The sequence below is a fragment of the Anas acuta genome, chromosome 34 (genome assembly GCF_963932015.1).
Source record: "Anas acuta chromosome 34, bAnaAcu1.1, whole genome shotgun sequence".
Classification (NCBI taxonomy): domain Eukaryota; kingdom Metazoa; phylum Chordata; class Aves; order Anseriformes; family Anatidae; genus Anas; species Anas acuta.
The window spans coordinates 63,947-77,271 of NC_089012.1; the positions used below are offsets into that span (position 1 = coordinate 63,947).

Consider the following 13,325-nt stretch of genomic DNA (forward strand, 5'->3'; position numbering starts at 1 on the left):
GCTGACTTAAAGCAGTCACGTGAGGCCATTACCGTATTTTAGCCAGTAACCTGAATTCCATAAAACTAAAGGCTTCTCCACACACTGACAGGAATACTCTGCTCTAATATTTGACCGCAATATCCCTCGAAGCAAAAAGTCAGCCCATAGCCCCTTTCTCCTACCTTTACTGTCTTGCTCACCCTGATCCCTGCCCTTAACGCGATCATTAAAATGTTCTATTTAGCCCTTGCAGACCTAAAAAAAACCCTCAACCAAAGACCTTTCACATACCCTAAGCAGAACACATCCTAAGAAGAATACCCTACCCTCCCACTACACATTTGATTAATCTCTAACCTAGAAAGGGAAACCTTAATCCCATACACGAACACCTAACACTGAAAGCCCCTATTCCCGTACATTAACCTTCTCACTTTTAACCCTTTTCCTAACCTTTAGGTGCTTTGCCCTTTTGGGCAGGGCAGGGATCGTGAGCTTACTGGGCAGTCACATGGCATTCAAAGATGAATGTGAAGGGCCATGGATCTGATCAGCTAGTAGGTCACAAGGGGGAGACGGAGGAGAATGCTCTGATGAGCTCAGCTCTGCCTCAGGATCTCCTGCACCAGCAGGGGAGTGTGACTGTGGTGGTCACTGTGGGGTCACTTCTGTCTCTGCAGTTGATAGGGCAGCAGCAGGATCATGTCACAGAAAGGGACTGAGAGGTCACTTCAGTCTGTAGGTGGCAGGTCACCCTTGACTTAGAGCTGGGATCGGTACTTTTCGGCTGACATCTGCCAGTGGCCCTGGTAGGCCAGCAAAAGGCACCTGGCTGGCATGCTGACTGTGGGATCCCCTCTGCCTACATACCCAGGAGGACCCATGCAGAAAGAAGGCCCACATATGGGTTGTCCTGTCCCTTCTGCTTGAGTCCATGACTGGACAGCAGCAGGCCCATGGCTTGGAAGATGCTGGTGCGGTGACTTCTGTCTGGTTGGCTGACAGGCCGCAAGGAGCCTGATGGATTGGGATGCCTACTTTAGGAGGGGGTTCCACCCTGATGGAGCTTTCTTTTGTAGTAGAAAAGAGTAGGAGAGAAAAAACTGCCACAAAGTGCACTTTGGAATGTTGGTGCTGGCCACGAGGAGGAAGAACTGTCCCTCAGAGTGTTGTGCTGCGTTGCCAGAGGTCACCCAAAGAGCGTCTGTGATCAGAGCATGGCTTTGTGTGAGAAGGAGCAGCTGGGGAGGGTTGATGAGACACTGGTGAAATGATGGAAATGCTGGGATGAGAGCAAGGTGGTGAACAGAGACGGGTGTCTACAGTCCTCAAAGAAATAGGTGAAAGTCATCAAAGTCAACAAAGTGCTCTGCCGGGCACTGCCCAGCCCAGCCCGGCCCCTGCCCACCTCTCCCCACCACCCTGCCCTCTCTCCAGCCCAGCCCAGCCCAGCAGCCCAGGCTGGGCTGGCCCCAGGGCAATGCCCTCCACAGGCTGCTGCAGGGCTCTGGGCACGGCCACCCCAGCCCCAGCCCCTCGCAAGGCACCGCAGCTGCTGGGACAAAGTGTGGTGGTTTTACTCAGGTGGGCAGCCGAGCTCCACCACAACCGCTCTCTCACTGCCCCTCTCCTCAAAGAGGAAGGGGGAGAAAATACAACACAGAGAACTCGAGGTTTGAGATGAGAAAGGTTTAATTAAATGGAAAGGGAATGGGGAGGAAAAAAAAAAAGAAACAAAAGAAACAAAAGAAACAATCAGTCCGCGCGGGAGCACAGAGAGAGGGAAAAAAAAATTATTCTCTACTTCCCATCAACGAGCGGTGTTCAGCCACGTCCTGGGAAGCAGGGCCTGAGGGTCCGAGCCACGGCTGCGCTCGCGTCAGGCAGCACCCTGGGGTGTCACCAAGTGACGTCACAATGGGTGCCCACCCAGCCCAGGCGCGTGTCACAGTGGCACCCATTGTGACGTCACTTGGTGACACCCCAGGGCTCCGCTTTATAAGAGCGCAGCCGTGGCTCGGACCCTCAGTGTCGGTGCACGGCAGTGACGGACAGGGCAGGAGCACAGGGCCTTCGAGGAGTCCCCGAGCATAGCCCACGTCCCACAATGCCGCAACCGCCCGCCCGGAGGAGATGCCGGTTTCTCCTTGTGAGCTCTCCCACTCCAAAGGCTGCTTCTGAAGGGGATGAGGAGGGAGGCATGCCCCCCAGGCAGCCCAGGCTGGCCTGGCAGGAGACCTGGTCTTCTAGGGGCAGCAACCGGCCAGCAGAGGACAGCTTGCTGGCAGAGGACAGAACCCCAGTCGAGGCCTTTTTCCTGGAAGAGGACAGCAGCCTGGCAGAGGCCATTTTGCTGGCAGAGGCCATTGCTCAGGCAGCGGGCAGCAGCCAGGTAGAGGAGAGCCAGGACGACGTACAGTGGCTGGATCCCAGTGAGTCAGGGTCTTCGGGATGGGGTGGGGAGGGTTGGGGACACAGAGACCCCTGCCTGACTCCAGGACTCCTTCCCTGGGTAAAGCGGCGCTTGGGCTGACGGGGCCGAGCTTCCTCCGCAGCACCACAGAATGCCAGGACGCTTTGGGCTGGGGGGGACCTCGGCGATCACGATGCTTCCCCCCAGCCCAGGCTGCCCAAAGCCCACCCAGCCTGGCCGTGGGCAGTGCCAGGGAGGGGGCACCGCAGCCTGCGCCAAGGCCTCACTGCCCTGGGCGTGAAGGAGAGAAATCCCTGCCTGTCCGAAAGAAACCTGCCCTCTTTGAGGTTAAAGGTGTCACCCCTTGTCCTGTCGCTGCAGTCCATGATGAAGATCCCCCCCAGCTTTCCTGGAGGCCCCTTTGGGCACGGGGAGGCCGCAGCGAGGTCCCCCCGCAGCCTTCTCCAGGCTCCACAAGCCCAGCTCCCTCAGCCTCTCTTCCCAGCGGAGCTGCTGCAGCCTCTGGGCATCCCCGCGGCCTCCCCACGTCCTTCTGGGGCTGGGGCCCTTCCTCTCCTCACCCCTGCATTCAGCCCCTCGCTGCAGCACTCTTTGCTTTCCTCCTTTCCAGATAAGGCATGGAAACTGAGCGCAGACTCGGCCATGGAATTCATCGTGAAGTATATCAGTGGCACAGAAAAGGTAATGGCAGCCGCTTGCATCACAGCTGTGCTCCTGGCGCTGCCCTCCAGGGGTCCCACACAGCCCCAGACCCCTCAAGGCTTTGGTCCTGCTGGCCGTGGGTGTCCCCCTAATGCTCTGTTGGTGTCTTTGTGGCTGCCAGGACGACGAGGAGCAGAAGATGCTGTTCCTCAGCAAAATCTGCGATCTGTGCACATGTGTCACAGAGAGGGGTGTGCCAATGAACTTGCATGACTTCTGCTGCCAAACTAACCTGGTGGAGAACATCATGGTGAGAGGATGCGCAGCGGGTTGGGGAAGGGGCAAGGCCCCCCGGCACCAGCCCCCTGGGAGGCGAGGGCTGGGGCAGCGCTGGCTCTGCTGCTGCTGGGTGCCGGCGGCTCCAAGGTCTCATCCTGCTTGTGCTCTGCAGGCGCTGCTGGAAAAGGAGCCCATGGACAGCTTGCGCACAGCATTCCGGCAGAAGGCCATGGAGACTGTCGCCCTCCTCAGGTGCGTGCCCAGCCCCTGGTGGCAATGTCCTGGTGGCCCTGAAGCTGGCAGGGAGGCTGCCCGTCCCTCCCAGGGATGCCTGGCCAAGGGAGGTCCGTGTCCTCCTTCATAAGCCTCGAGGCACTGCGTCCAACAGGCTCCTCTCTCTCTCTCCTTCAGCAAGACCGTGCCAACAGCACTGTGTGGCAAAAAGGAGAGACTCCTAAACATTTGCTTCAAGAGCATCTTCTTTCTGCCTCCCGAGTCAGATGTGCCAGAGACAGCAGTGCTCTACGCCGAGGTATGTGCTGGGTGAGGTACCGGCACCCCCAGTCCTGCTGAGCTGCTGCCTTGCTTCCCCGTGCTGACACAACCAGAGACCAGTGCAGGGCCGGGGCCCAGATTTGCTTTCCCAGCCTCACCCCTTCCCCTTCCCTGACCTGATCTTGTGCTGCAGGAGGTCTGCACACAGTGGCTTTCTAGCCCCAAAGCCACCCCTGAACTCCCGAGGGGCTCAGAGCCAGCTCCTGGGGGTGAGGAGGGCCACAGAAATAATTCGATGTTCTTCTGTCCTCCCTGCAGACTATGAAAGCCATGGACACCATGCTGGAGGGCTTCGTACTCAACTGTCCCATCACCAGTTTCAACATAGAGATGCAGAATATGTTGAAGGTTTGGCATTTGCGAAGAATTTCCAAAGAATCCTCTCAGGTCACATTTGCAGACCGCTGTCAACACCCAGCAACTTCTCTCCTCGCAGGTGATGCTGGACTTTGCTGTCTCCAAAAACTCAGATGTGCGTGAGAGCGCTGTGAAGGTGATTGAGAGGCTGATTACTTTCTTCCGCTGGTATTTGGTGATCAAGGTAAGGCACAAGGAATTTTCCACCCTTTCCTGCATCCCAGAGCATCCTGCCATGCAAGGGTGCCTGCGAGGCAACCCTCAACGCACGTGAGTGCCTCAGCGCTGTGAATTGAGGGTCTTCATTCCTCCTTCGCCCCTGCTCTTCCCTCCCCAGGCCCTGCTATCTCAGGGGCTGGCTCTGCCTCCACTAAGCCCTTTGTCTCTCCTCTCTTCCTCAAACAGATCTTAGGGATCTTTGAAAACTATGGCAACGATGAGCCCACAGATTTCAACCTGCGCATCCCCATCCTGGGCAAGCTGCTGGGCCACCTCTTGCTTTTCAGCAGTGGCGATGATTCCATGAGCCACTCAGCTTTGGGAAGTCTTCATCGCATGTACACAGTCGTCAGAGAAGGAAGAGGTAAGAAGGTGTGGTGGGCAATGTCCATCTGCACACAGACATCTGCTGGTTTGTCTGCTTGTTCTCCTGAGTATTGTGAAGGATTGCTTTTGTGCTTGGTGGAGGCTGCCCACGGAATTCTGCCAGGTTCCCTGGCCTCCTCTGCTCCTCACAGCAGCTTCCCGCAGCATTCTGGCTATCGTTTTCCGCAGAAGCTAGACGCTCACCTGCCGTCCAGGAGCAGTTCTCTGCTGCTGTCCTTCCCAACCCTCCCCAGATCACCTACCACGCTGTTTTGTGGTGTCCCCCAGTCTAAGCCATCGATCGATGAGCACTTCCCAAACGGCATCTTCCCCGAGGAGTGAACAGCAGAGCCAGCCGTGCATCACCAGGGATGGTGACGCCCTCCAGAATGCTCCCTGACTGTTTGCTCCCTGCCGTCTTAAAGGCAGGTGTCAGGGGGCTTCCTGCACATCCTGACCCCGAGCAGAAGGGGGTCTGTGACACGCTGCTACCCCCACGGCACCCAACACCATTGCTTCTCCTCCTTCTGCATCATCCCTGAGGTCCCTCTTGCTCCCAGCACTCCTCACCTTGTGCTTTACATCCCTGCCCACCACTCTCCTCGCCGTGGGTCTGAGCCTCCCTCCTCAGCCATTCCTAGTGAAAGTGCTTTTCACCATTTGGCAAGCTTGTTGGCAAAGATGCTCTTCCCTACTGACTCTTTGGTGTTTGCCCCTGTTTAGAGAGCTCACAGACAAACGGCATGAAAAATTATGCAGAGAGACACAAGAATTTGGAGGACACAGCATACCCGTTTTCTACAACATCAACTCCGTGTGAAATTGCCAAGGTAATGAGCTCTGGCCTTGCTGGGGATCTTGTCCGCAGCATCAGCAGGCATCTCGTGTGAGCAAAGGGGTCCAGAACCGGTGGGGCTGGCACGGCCTCACTCGCCCTGCTGAGAGGGTTCCTCTTGTCCCCAGGCTGGGGCTATGCGAAGGCTGCTCCCCTGTGTCCCGGCAGCAGCTCCACCCTCCTGGCCACCAGCAAGCCCTGGTTACCTGCAGGGCCAGCACTCTGGCCCCATATGCCCCATCCTCACCCCTTCCCCCGAGGGCCCTCTCTCCAGAGCCGCTCTTGCTGCTCAGCTAAGCAGCACCCTTGGGACACTCAGTGAGGCATGTCTTCACTCCTCCTTCTTCCCACAGCGGTTTGGAGGACATCTCTTCCCTGCTGAGAGGCTGGACATCATCCTCACAGCCCTTGAAGCTTTACCAGACTCCAGCATCCATGACAAGCAGGGGGCCTGCAGCGTGCTGGACGCAGCCTTGGAGGTCCCTGACTACTGGCTGACAGATGTAAGTGGCCTGTGGCCATGGCCCTGCCCTTGAGCTCTTCCAGGCGTTGTTCCTCTCTCCTTCCCTGCCTCCCTCCCTGCCTCCCTCGCACATCGGGGTCTCTTGGGCTCCAGAAGCCACCTGAAGCCAGCAGAGAGCAATGGAAGGGGCCAAAGTTTGAGTGGCAGCTGTGGCAATGGCTGCGGTCTGCTGGCAACACCATTCCCACTTTGTCCCCCAAGGTGCCAACGATCATGGAGTGCATCAGGAGAAACCTGGGCAGCATCCACACGGCATCGGCGCGGCAGTGCCTGGACTCCCTGCTTCTCAAGCTGACCAACATGATGTCCAGGGAAGAAGTCAAGAACCTGCTTCAGTTCTGTCCGCCATGTGACAGGTCCTGGCCTTAACATCCTTGAGGGCTTGTTCCGCGTCGGGAGATGCACCTGGAGACTCTCTGCTTGCCACACCAATGGCAAAGGGCAGGACATCCCCAAGGAGCACAGCCCTCCTTCCCACCAATGTGTTCCAGCCCTACTGGGCCAGCCAGGGCTGCAGCAGCCCAGCTGTCCAAGGCAGCCCAGAGTCCCCCTGCCCCCAGGGAACACCAGCTCAGCCCCCTCCTGCCTGCCCAGGCTGGGCCCTCAGTGCTCCCCAAGTCACAGGGGCTGCAGGACAGCCTGGGTCCTCTGGGGCTGGCCCAGTTTGTGGCCCTGCGGCTGAGGCAGCCTCACTGACAGAGTCTTCTGGGCTTGCAGCACTGACCTGGCCATGTGGGAGTTGGACCTGGCCATGTGGGAGGTGATCCTGGCCATGCCGAGGACCTTGGAGAGGGTTTTAAGCATCATGATGGAAGACTTGCCGCTGCGCTACTGGTGCACCGCAGTCACCAATGACACCTGCATCCGTCGCTTGGCTGTGAGTTCCCAGATGAAACCTTGCTCCCAGCAGGGCTACGTGTGCCCCTTCAGGCACACAGGCACAGCCCTGTGCCCATCTACCCCCAAACTGCCAGCTCCCGCAGGACGTACGGACACATGGTCCCTGGGGCCGGCAAGCCCCCGTAGCTCCCCGCGCCTGGTGCCTCTTTGGTGCCAGCTGGCGCTGCCCCATCCCTGCCCAAAGGTGGGAGAAGAGGCTGCAGGGAGCCCTGCAGGCCCTGCCAGGCTCTCACTGCTCTTTCTTGCAGATGCTGGCCCAGAATCACATTTATGAGGAGGACTTTGGTAACCCAGTGCACCTCCTGAGCTACCTGAGGCACCGAAGACCAATGATGCGCTTTTTGGTTCTGAAAGGGCTCTGCACCGTGTCAGAGAGCCCTGTGAAGGTGAGCGGGCCATCGTCAAGCAAAGCCATGTTGGCAGCCTGGGGCTTTGCTCTTCTGCCCTCCCGTCCCTCCCCGCTGCCAGGAAGCAAGGCAGGAGGCTGGTGCTCAGGAACCAGAGCCCTTTGCCCAGGGTGGTCTCTCACTGCCTCACGGAAGGGAAATGGTGTCTTTCCTACAGGCAAGGAAAATTCAGGTCCTGCTGCCAGACATTGTGGAGGCCCTGCAGGACACCAACACAGACATGGTGCTGAAGGCCCTGCTTGTGCTGAAAAACGTGATGCCTCATGTGGAGAGGAGGGAGGCCAGTGGCCTGGCTCTGAAGCTGGCTGAGAAGCTCCTGCCACTCTTTGACCACGTAAGTGTGCTGCGGGAGCCCGAGCCCTCAGCTGGGCCCCCTGTAACGAGGGCTGCCCTTCAGCCCGGCCCTGTGGGCAGCACTCAGGCAGGGCCTTCCCAGTCTCCTCGTCAGCCCAGGCGCTGGGGAGCTCTGCTTGGGCATGGCTGGTGCGGCTGGTGGCGAAAGTGGGGTGGCTGGCGGGCAGCCTGCGATGGCAACCGATTGCGTTGCCCTTCACGGGCACCAGGCCTTGCAGCTGCCCCTGAGCAGCTCCTCTGGGAAGGATCCAGCGCTGAAGCATCTCACAGTGCTGGGAGCTCCCTTCACATCGGCCACGCTAATGCTGAAATTCCTCCTGTCCTCCTCCCTGCCAGGAGTCCAGCCAGGTGCGGGAGCACTCCATCTGCCTCTTCCAAGCCGTGGTGGAGGCTGTGCTGCGGCAAAGGATGAAGAACATGGAGAGAAGAGTGCACAGGAGCCTTCTCCCACTCTACGTTCACATGAGAGACCAGAGTGAGAGCGTAGCAAAGGTACAGATCTCAGAGCTGAGCAGTTATGTGGGCAAGGGTGTGCTGATGCCACAGGGTTGCTCTGGGGGATCTCTGGCCGGCAGCATGAGCTGCCTCCGATGGTGGCTGTCCCGTGGCCTTGCCTTGGCCACTGAACCCAGTGCACGCTGCCCCCCACCAGAGCCTCCCATAACACGCTGGGAAAGGCTCGCAGCCCTGCCAAGAGGAGGGGACAGAGGGTCTCCTTCCCAAGGCTGTGGTGCCATCTCCCAACCTCTGTTGCTCCGCAGGCCTCTGGGGAAGCTCTTGCTGTGGCTGCAGAGTTTCTGCGATGCAAGGAGCTCAAGCGCTTCATCCAGACAAAACAGACATGGAGGATTGGAGAGTGTTTGGTAAGGACCCAACTTGGTTTGCCCCAGCTGGGCAAATGCGCCCGGCCAGAGCCCGCTGCCTGCAGCCGCATCCTCGCTCCCTTCCTGCCAGCACAGAGCCCCAGGGGGCTCTTCTGCAGGCCCCTCTGCCCTCCCTGCCCCCAGGATGCTGGAGGAGACCCTGGAGAGGGTGTGCAAGCCCCGTGACCCTGCGTTCTCTCTCTCTCCAGCTGCAGCAGGACAGAGGCAGAGTAGAAGAATACCTGCAGCAGAGCCAGTCCTACCTGCAGGACACTCAGACCGACTTGCGACTTGAGGCCGTCAGATTCATTGGTGAGCCCAGCCCCTGGGTCCCTCTTGGGGCAGCCTTTGGCAGCCCCAGGCACTGCCCTGTTGCCCCCAGAGCCCCCCGACTGGGCCCTTGCTCCAGGGTGCAGGAGGGGGCACAGCCTGGCTGGCCAGGCCAGGGGCTGCGCTGCTGGGAGCGTGCTGGGGAGCGGGGCTCTGATGGGATCTCTGTGTCTAGGTCTTGCTGCGCGCTACTGCGAGGACCAGAGCGAGGAGAAGCTGGAGGAAATCCTCAGAGGTGAGTGAGGGCAGTGGGGGGTGTGCTAGGGCTGGGGGGACAGCGGCAGAGGCCCCCGTGCCTTGCCCTGCTCCAGGGAAATGCTTCGGGACGGAGGAGCAATGCAGCCATAGGAACGAGGGAGAGGAGACGGGGTAGCCTGTGGTGTCAGGGAATGGCCTCCCAGCCTGGAGCTGGGCAGTGCCGCTGAAAGGGTTGAGTGTCCCTGAGGAAGAGTCAGGGGAAAGGGCAGTAAGGCTGACAGAAGGTGGGAGCCTGTTGTAGAGCACGCAACCAGGACGAAGAGGGAGATGAGACAGCCTACAAGCAGCTAGGAGCAGGGTCACGATTGCTAGCCCTTGCTCTCATGGGGAAGCACAATAGCGAGAGGAAAGAGTCCAGGAGATTCCTGGAGTGTGTGAATCCTCCCAAGGGATGGAGGCAGGTGGTGAGGGAACCAGCTTGTGAAGGTGCCCCACTTGACCTGTGGTGCGCAGGTGGGGAAGGACTGGTGGCTGCATTTGGGACATTGCTGAGCAGCAGCTTTCAACGGATTCCTTTGTCCCTCCTGCTCCTCCTGGCCTGGGGAAGAGTCGAGTGGGGCTGGCATGCTCTGCAGGGGATGCCTGGGGATCTCTGCAAGGAGTGGGTTTTCATCTCTGCTCTTCTTTCTTTTGCAGTCCTCCAGCCTTCAGAGAACGACCCGGAACCCATGGTCCGTTCCCTGGCAGTTCAAACCACCCTGATCCTGACGTCAAGGCATAAGGCAATGTCAGGACGGAGATTTCCACTGCCGCGTTGCCGCTAGCCCCGCAGCAGTCCTCAAAAGAGCAATATATATTTTAATAGAACTAGGTTGTTGTCTCGTTATTCCAGCAGCTCCTTCACAGTGACTCGGTGCCATGACGCTGAGCTAACTTGGAGGCCACCAAGGACCCTGAGAAGTTCCCTGTGTTCCCCTGAGAAGGCAACTTCCTTGTGAGGGGAACAGAGGGCCCTATTTGTTAGCCTGACCCTACCCGTAGGGAAGTCTGCTGCCTCCCTGGGGCTAGGGTCATGGACGTTGCCAGAAAGCTTCCCAACCTGGTTTTCCCCTCTGATTACTATCGTCTTTTGATAGTCCAGGCCGGCAGTGATAATACTGAAGACAGAAGCCTGAAGACTATCAAGCGGGACTTTAGGGGACTGGGACGGGTAGTGGATGGAGTGGGAGTTCAGGTGGTGTTTTTGTCCACCCCTGCAGTGGCAGGGAGGGGTACAGAGAGGACTCACGACTCACTGGGATCCAGCAACTGCAACTCCTTCTTGCTGTCCTCTGTCAAACCTCTGTTCTCTACCACTAAGCTGTCCTCTGCTGGTCTCCTGTCCTCTGCCAGGCTGCTGTCCTCTACCGGGCTGCTGCCCTTTGACAGCAAGCTGTCCTCTGCTGGGCTTCTGTCCTCTGCCGGCAAAATGTCCTCTACCGGGGTGCTGTCCTCTGCCAGCAAGCTGTCCTCTGCTGGCCGGTTGCTGCCCTCAGAAGACCAGGTCTCCTGCCAGGCCAGCCTGGGCTGCCTGGGGGGCATGCCTCCCTCCTCATCAGATTCAGAAGGAGCCTCTGGAGTGGGAGAGTTCTCAAATAGAAAACGGAGGCTCCTTCGGGCAGGCGTGGGCTATGCTCGGGGACTCCTCGAAGGCCCAGTGCTCCTGCCCTGTCCGTCACTGCCGTGCACCGACGCTGAGGGTCCGAGCCACAGCTGCAGTCATATAAGGCGGAGCCCTGGGGTGTCACCAAGGGAGGTCACCAAGGGTCCCATGTGACACGTGCCTGGGCTGGATGGGCCCCACCGGGCGCTGTAAGTTCGTGGGCGACACCAAGCTGGGCAAGGGGATCTGGACAGGCTGGATCAACGGGCCGCATCCAGCTGCGTGGCATTCAAGGCCAAATGCTGGGTTCCACACTTGGAATCATAGAATATCCTGAGTTGGAAGGGGGCAGACCTGAAGGGATGAAAGACACGGTCTCCCGATGCCTCTTGAGCAGAAGGCCTTTATTGCCATTTTTCTCTGCTACATATACTTTCCCCGTAACCACATGCGCTGTCCACGCGCCTGAATCAGTCATACAATTCATTAGAGACCCTCAGCCACGCGCCTCAAGCCAGCCAGCAATTGACCACTGCGCAAAGCTCATCTTTAATGCTGTAGCCAAGTTAATTTATCTCCACCTTGTTCAAGTTTTTGTTACTAATGCCTAGTAAAAAAAGGGGCTTTAGGGCTTTGGGGCGACTACTTAAAGGATCAGGGGCACAGGTTGTGTTTGCCTCTGTCCTTCCGATAGGGGGGATCGATGCTGACAAGCAGACTCATCACATTAACACGTAGCTTCGGGACTGGTGCAACTGGTAGAACTTTGGGCTTGCTGATCATGGGAGGGTCTATGTGACACTGGCCTGCTACCACCAGATGAGATGCGCCTCCCTGTAGTGGTTTTACCTGGCAAGGTTTTGGTAGCACGGGGCCATAGGAGTGGCTTTTGTGAGAAGGATCTGGAAGCTGCCCCATGTTTGCTAAGGGCCCCTCTGCTGACCAGAGCTGAGCCAATAAGTCACAGAATCACAGAATCACAGAATTTCTAGGTTGGAAGAGACCTCAAGATCATCGAGTCCAACCTCTGACCTAACGCCAACAGTCCCCACTAAACCATATCCCTAAGCTCTACATCTAAACGTCTTTTAAAGACTTCCAGGGATGGTGACTCCACCACTTCCCTGGGCAGCCTGTTCCAGTGTCTAACAACCCTTTCGGTAAAGAAGTTCTTCCTAAGATCCAACCTAAAACTCCCCTGGCGCAACTTTAGCCCATTCCCCCTCGTCCTGTCACCAGGCACGTGGGAGAACAGGCCAACCCCCACCTCACTACAGCCTCCTTTAATGTACTTATACAGAGCAATAAGGTCGCCCCTGAGCCTCCTCTTCTCCAGGCTGAACAAGCCCAGCTCCCTCAGCCGCTCCTCGTAGGACTTGCTCTCCAGGCCCCTCACCAGCTTCGTCACCCTTCTCTGGACCTGCTCAAGCACCTCCATGTCCTTCTTGTAGCGAGGGGCCCAAAACTGAACACAGTACTCGAGGTGCGGCCTCACCAGAGCCGAGTACAGGGGGACGATCACCTCCCTAGCCCTGCTGGTCCCACGATTTGCGCCTCTGTGAAAGCATATTTAAGACAGGGAAAAAAAACGCTGCGCCACACAGCAGCTGGGAGAGTGAGAGGAGTGAGGAACGGCCTTGCAGGCGCCAAGGTCAGTGAAGAAGGAGGGGGAGAGGTGCTCCAGGCGCCGGAGCAGAAGTCCCTTGCGGCCTGTGGTGAGGACCCTGGTGAAGCAGGTTGTCTCCCTGCAGCCTCATGGAGCACCACGGTGGAGCAGGGTTCCACGCTGCAGCGCGTGGAGGAGACCACGGTGGAGCAGGTGGCCCTGCACCGATGGAGGCTGCGGCCTGTGGAAGACCCCTGCCGGAGCAGATTCTGGGTCGGACCTGTAGCCCGTGGAGAGGAGCCCACGCAGGAGCAGGGGGTCTGGCAGGAGCTGCTGCCCATGGGGGACCCAGGTTGGAGCAGTCTGCTCCTGAGGGATGGACCCCGTGGTACGGACCCATATCTGGAGCAGTTCTGGAAGAGCTGCTGCCTGTGGGAAGCCCACGCCGGATCAGTTCAGCAAGGACTGCATCCCGTGGGAGGGATCCCACAGCACAAGGGACGAGAGTGACCGAAAAGGAGCGGCAGAGAAGAAGCACTATAGACTGACCATAACCCCCGTTCCTTCGTTCCCCTGCACTGCTCGGGGGGAGGAGGTGGAAGAGGGTAGACGGGGGAGAAGGTGCTTTTGGCTTCTCTCCTTTGTTTCTCACTTCTCTAGCTTGTTAGTAATAAGCAATAAATCTTACCATCTCCCTATGCTGAGTCTGTTTTGTCCGTCACGATAATTACTGTGCCATCTCCTCGTCCTTATCTCAACCCTTGAGCCCTTTTCATCGTATTTTCTCCCCGTTCCTCTTTGAGGAGGGGTGAAGCTCGGCTGCCCACCCAAGT

The 13,325-nt window shown here is 58.3% G+C and overlaps 1 protein-coding gene and 2 long non-coding RNA genes across 5 annotated transcripts; 2 read left to right on the plus strand and 1 right to left on the minus strand.

Moving 5' to 3' along the window:
* Positions 1-1,766: 1,766 nt before the first annotated feature.
* On the plus strand, positions 1,767-11,688 carry LOC137846599 (uncharacterized). The gene is made up of 2 exons (XR_011090568.1): positions 1,767-1,924; positions 11,101-11,688. It is a non-coding gene; the product is annotated as an uncharacterized lncRNA (long non-coding RNA).
* Positions 2,420-11,101, minus strand: LOC137846595 (uncharacterized). 3 transcript variants are annotated; one of them, XR_011090563.1, is made up of 3 exons: positions 10,540-11,101; positions 6,938-8,244; positions 2,420-4,377 (listed from the first exon to the last, which is right to left on the minus strand). It is a non-coding gene; the product is annotated as an uncharacterized lncRNA (long non-coding RNA). The 3 variants fall into 3 exon arrangements; XR_011090562.1 differs by having other exon boundaries at positions 6,938-8,249; XR_011090564.1 differs by lacking the exon at positions 6,938-8,244.
* Positions 4,131-6,251, plus strand: LOC137846587 (maestro heat-like repeat-containing protein family member 7). The gene is made up of 5 exons (XM_068664592.1): positions 4,131-4,240; positions 4,329-4,433; positions 4,655-4,832; positions 5,558-5,664; positions 6,023-6,251. The coding sequence occupies exons 1-5, from the start codon at positions 4,154-4,156 to the stop codon at positions 6,203-6,205; spliced, it is 660 nt and encodes a 219-aa protein (XP_068520693.1). The 5' UTR covers positions 4,131-4,153; the 3' UTR covers positions 6,206-6,251.
* Positions 11,689-13,325: the final 1,637 nt, after the last annotated feature.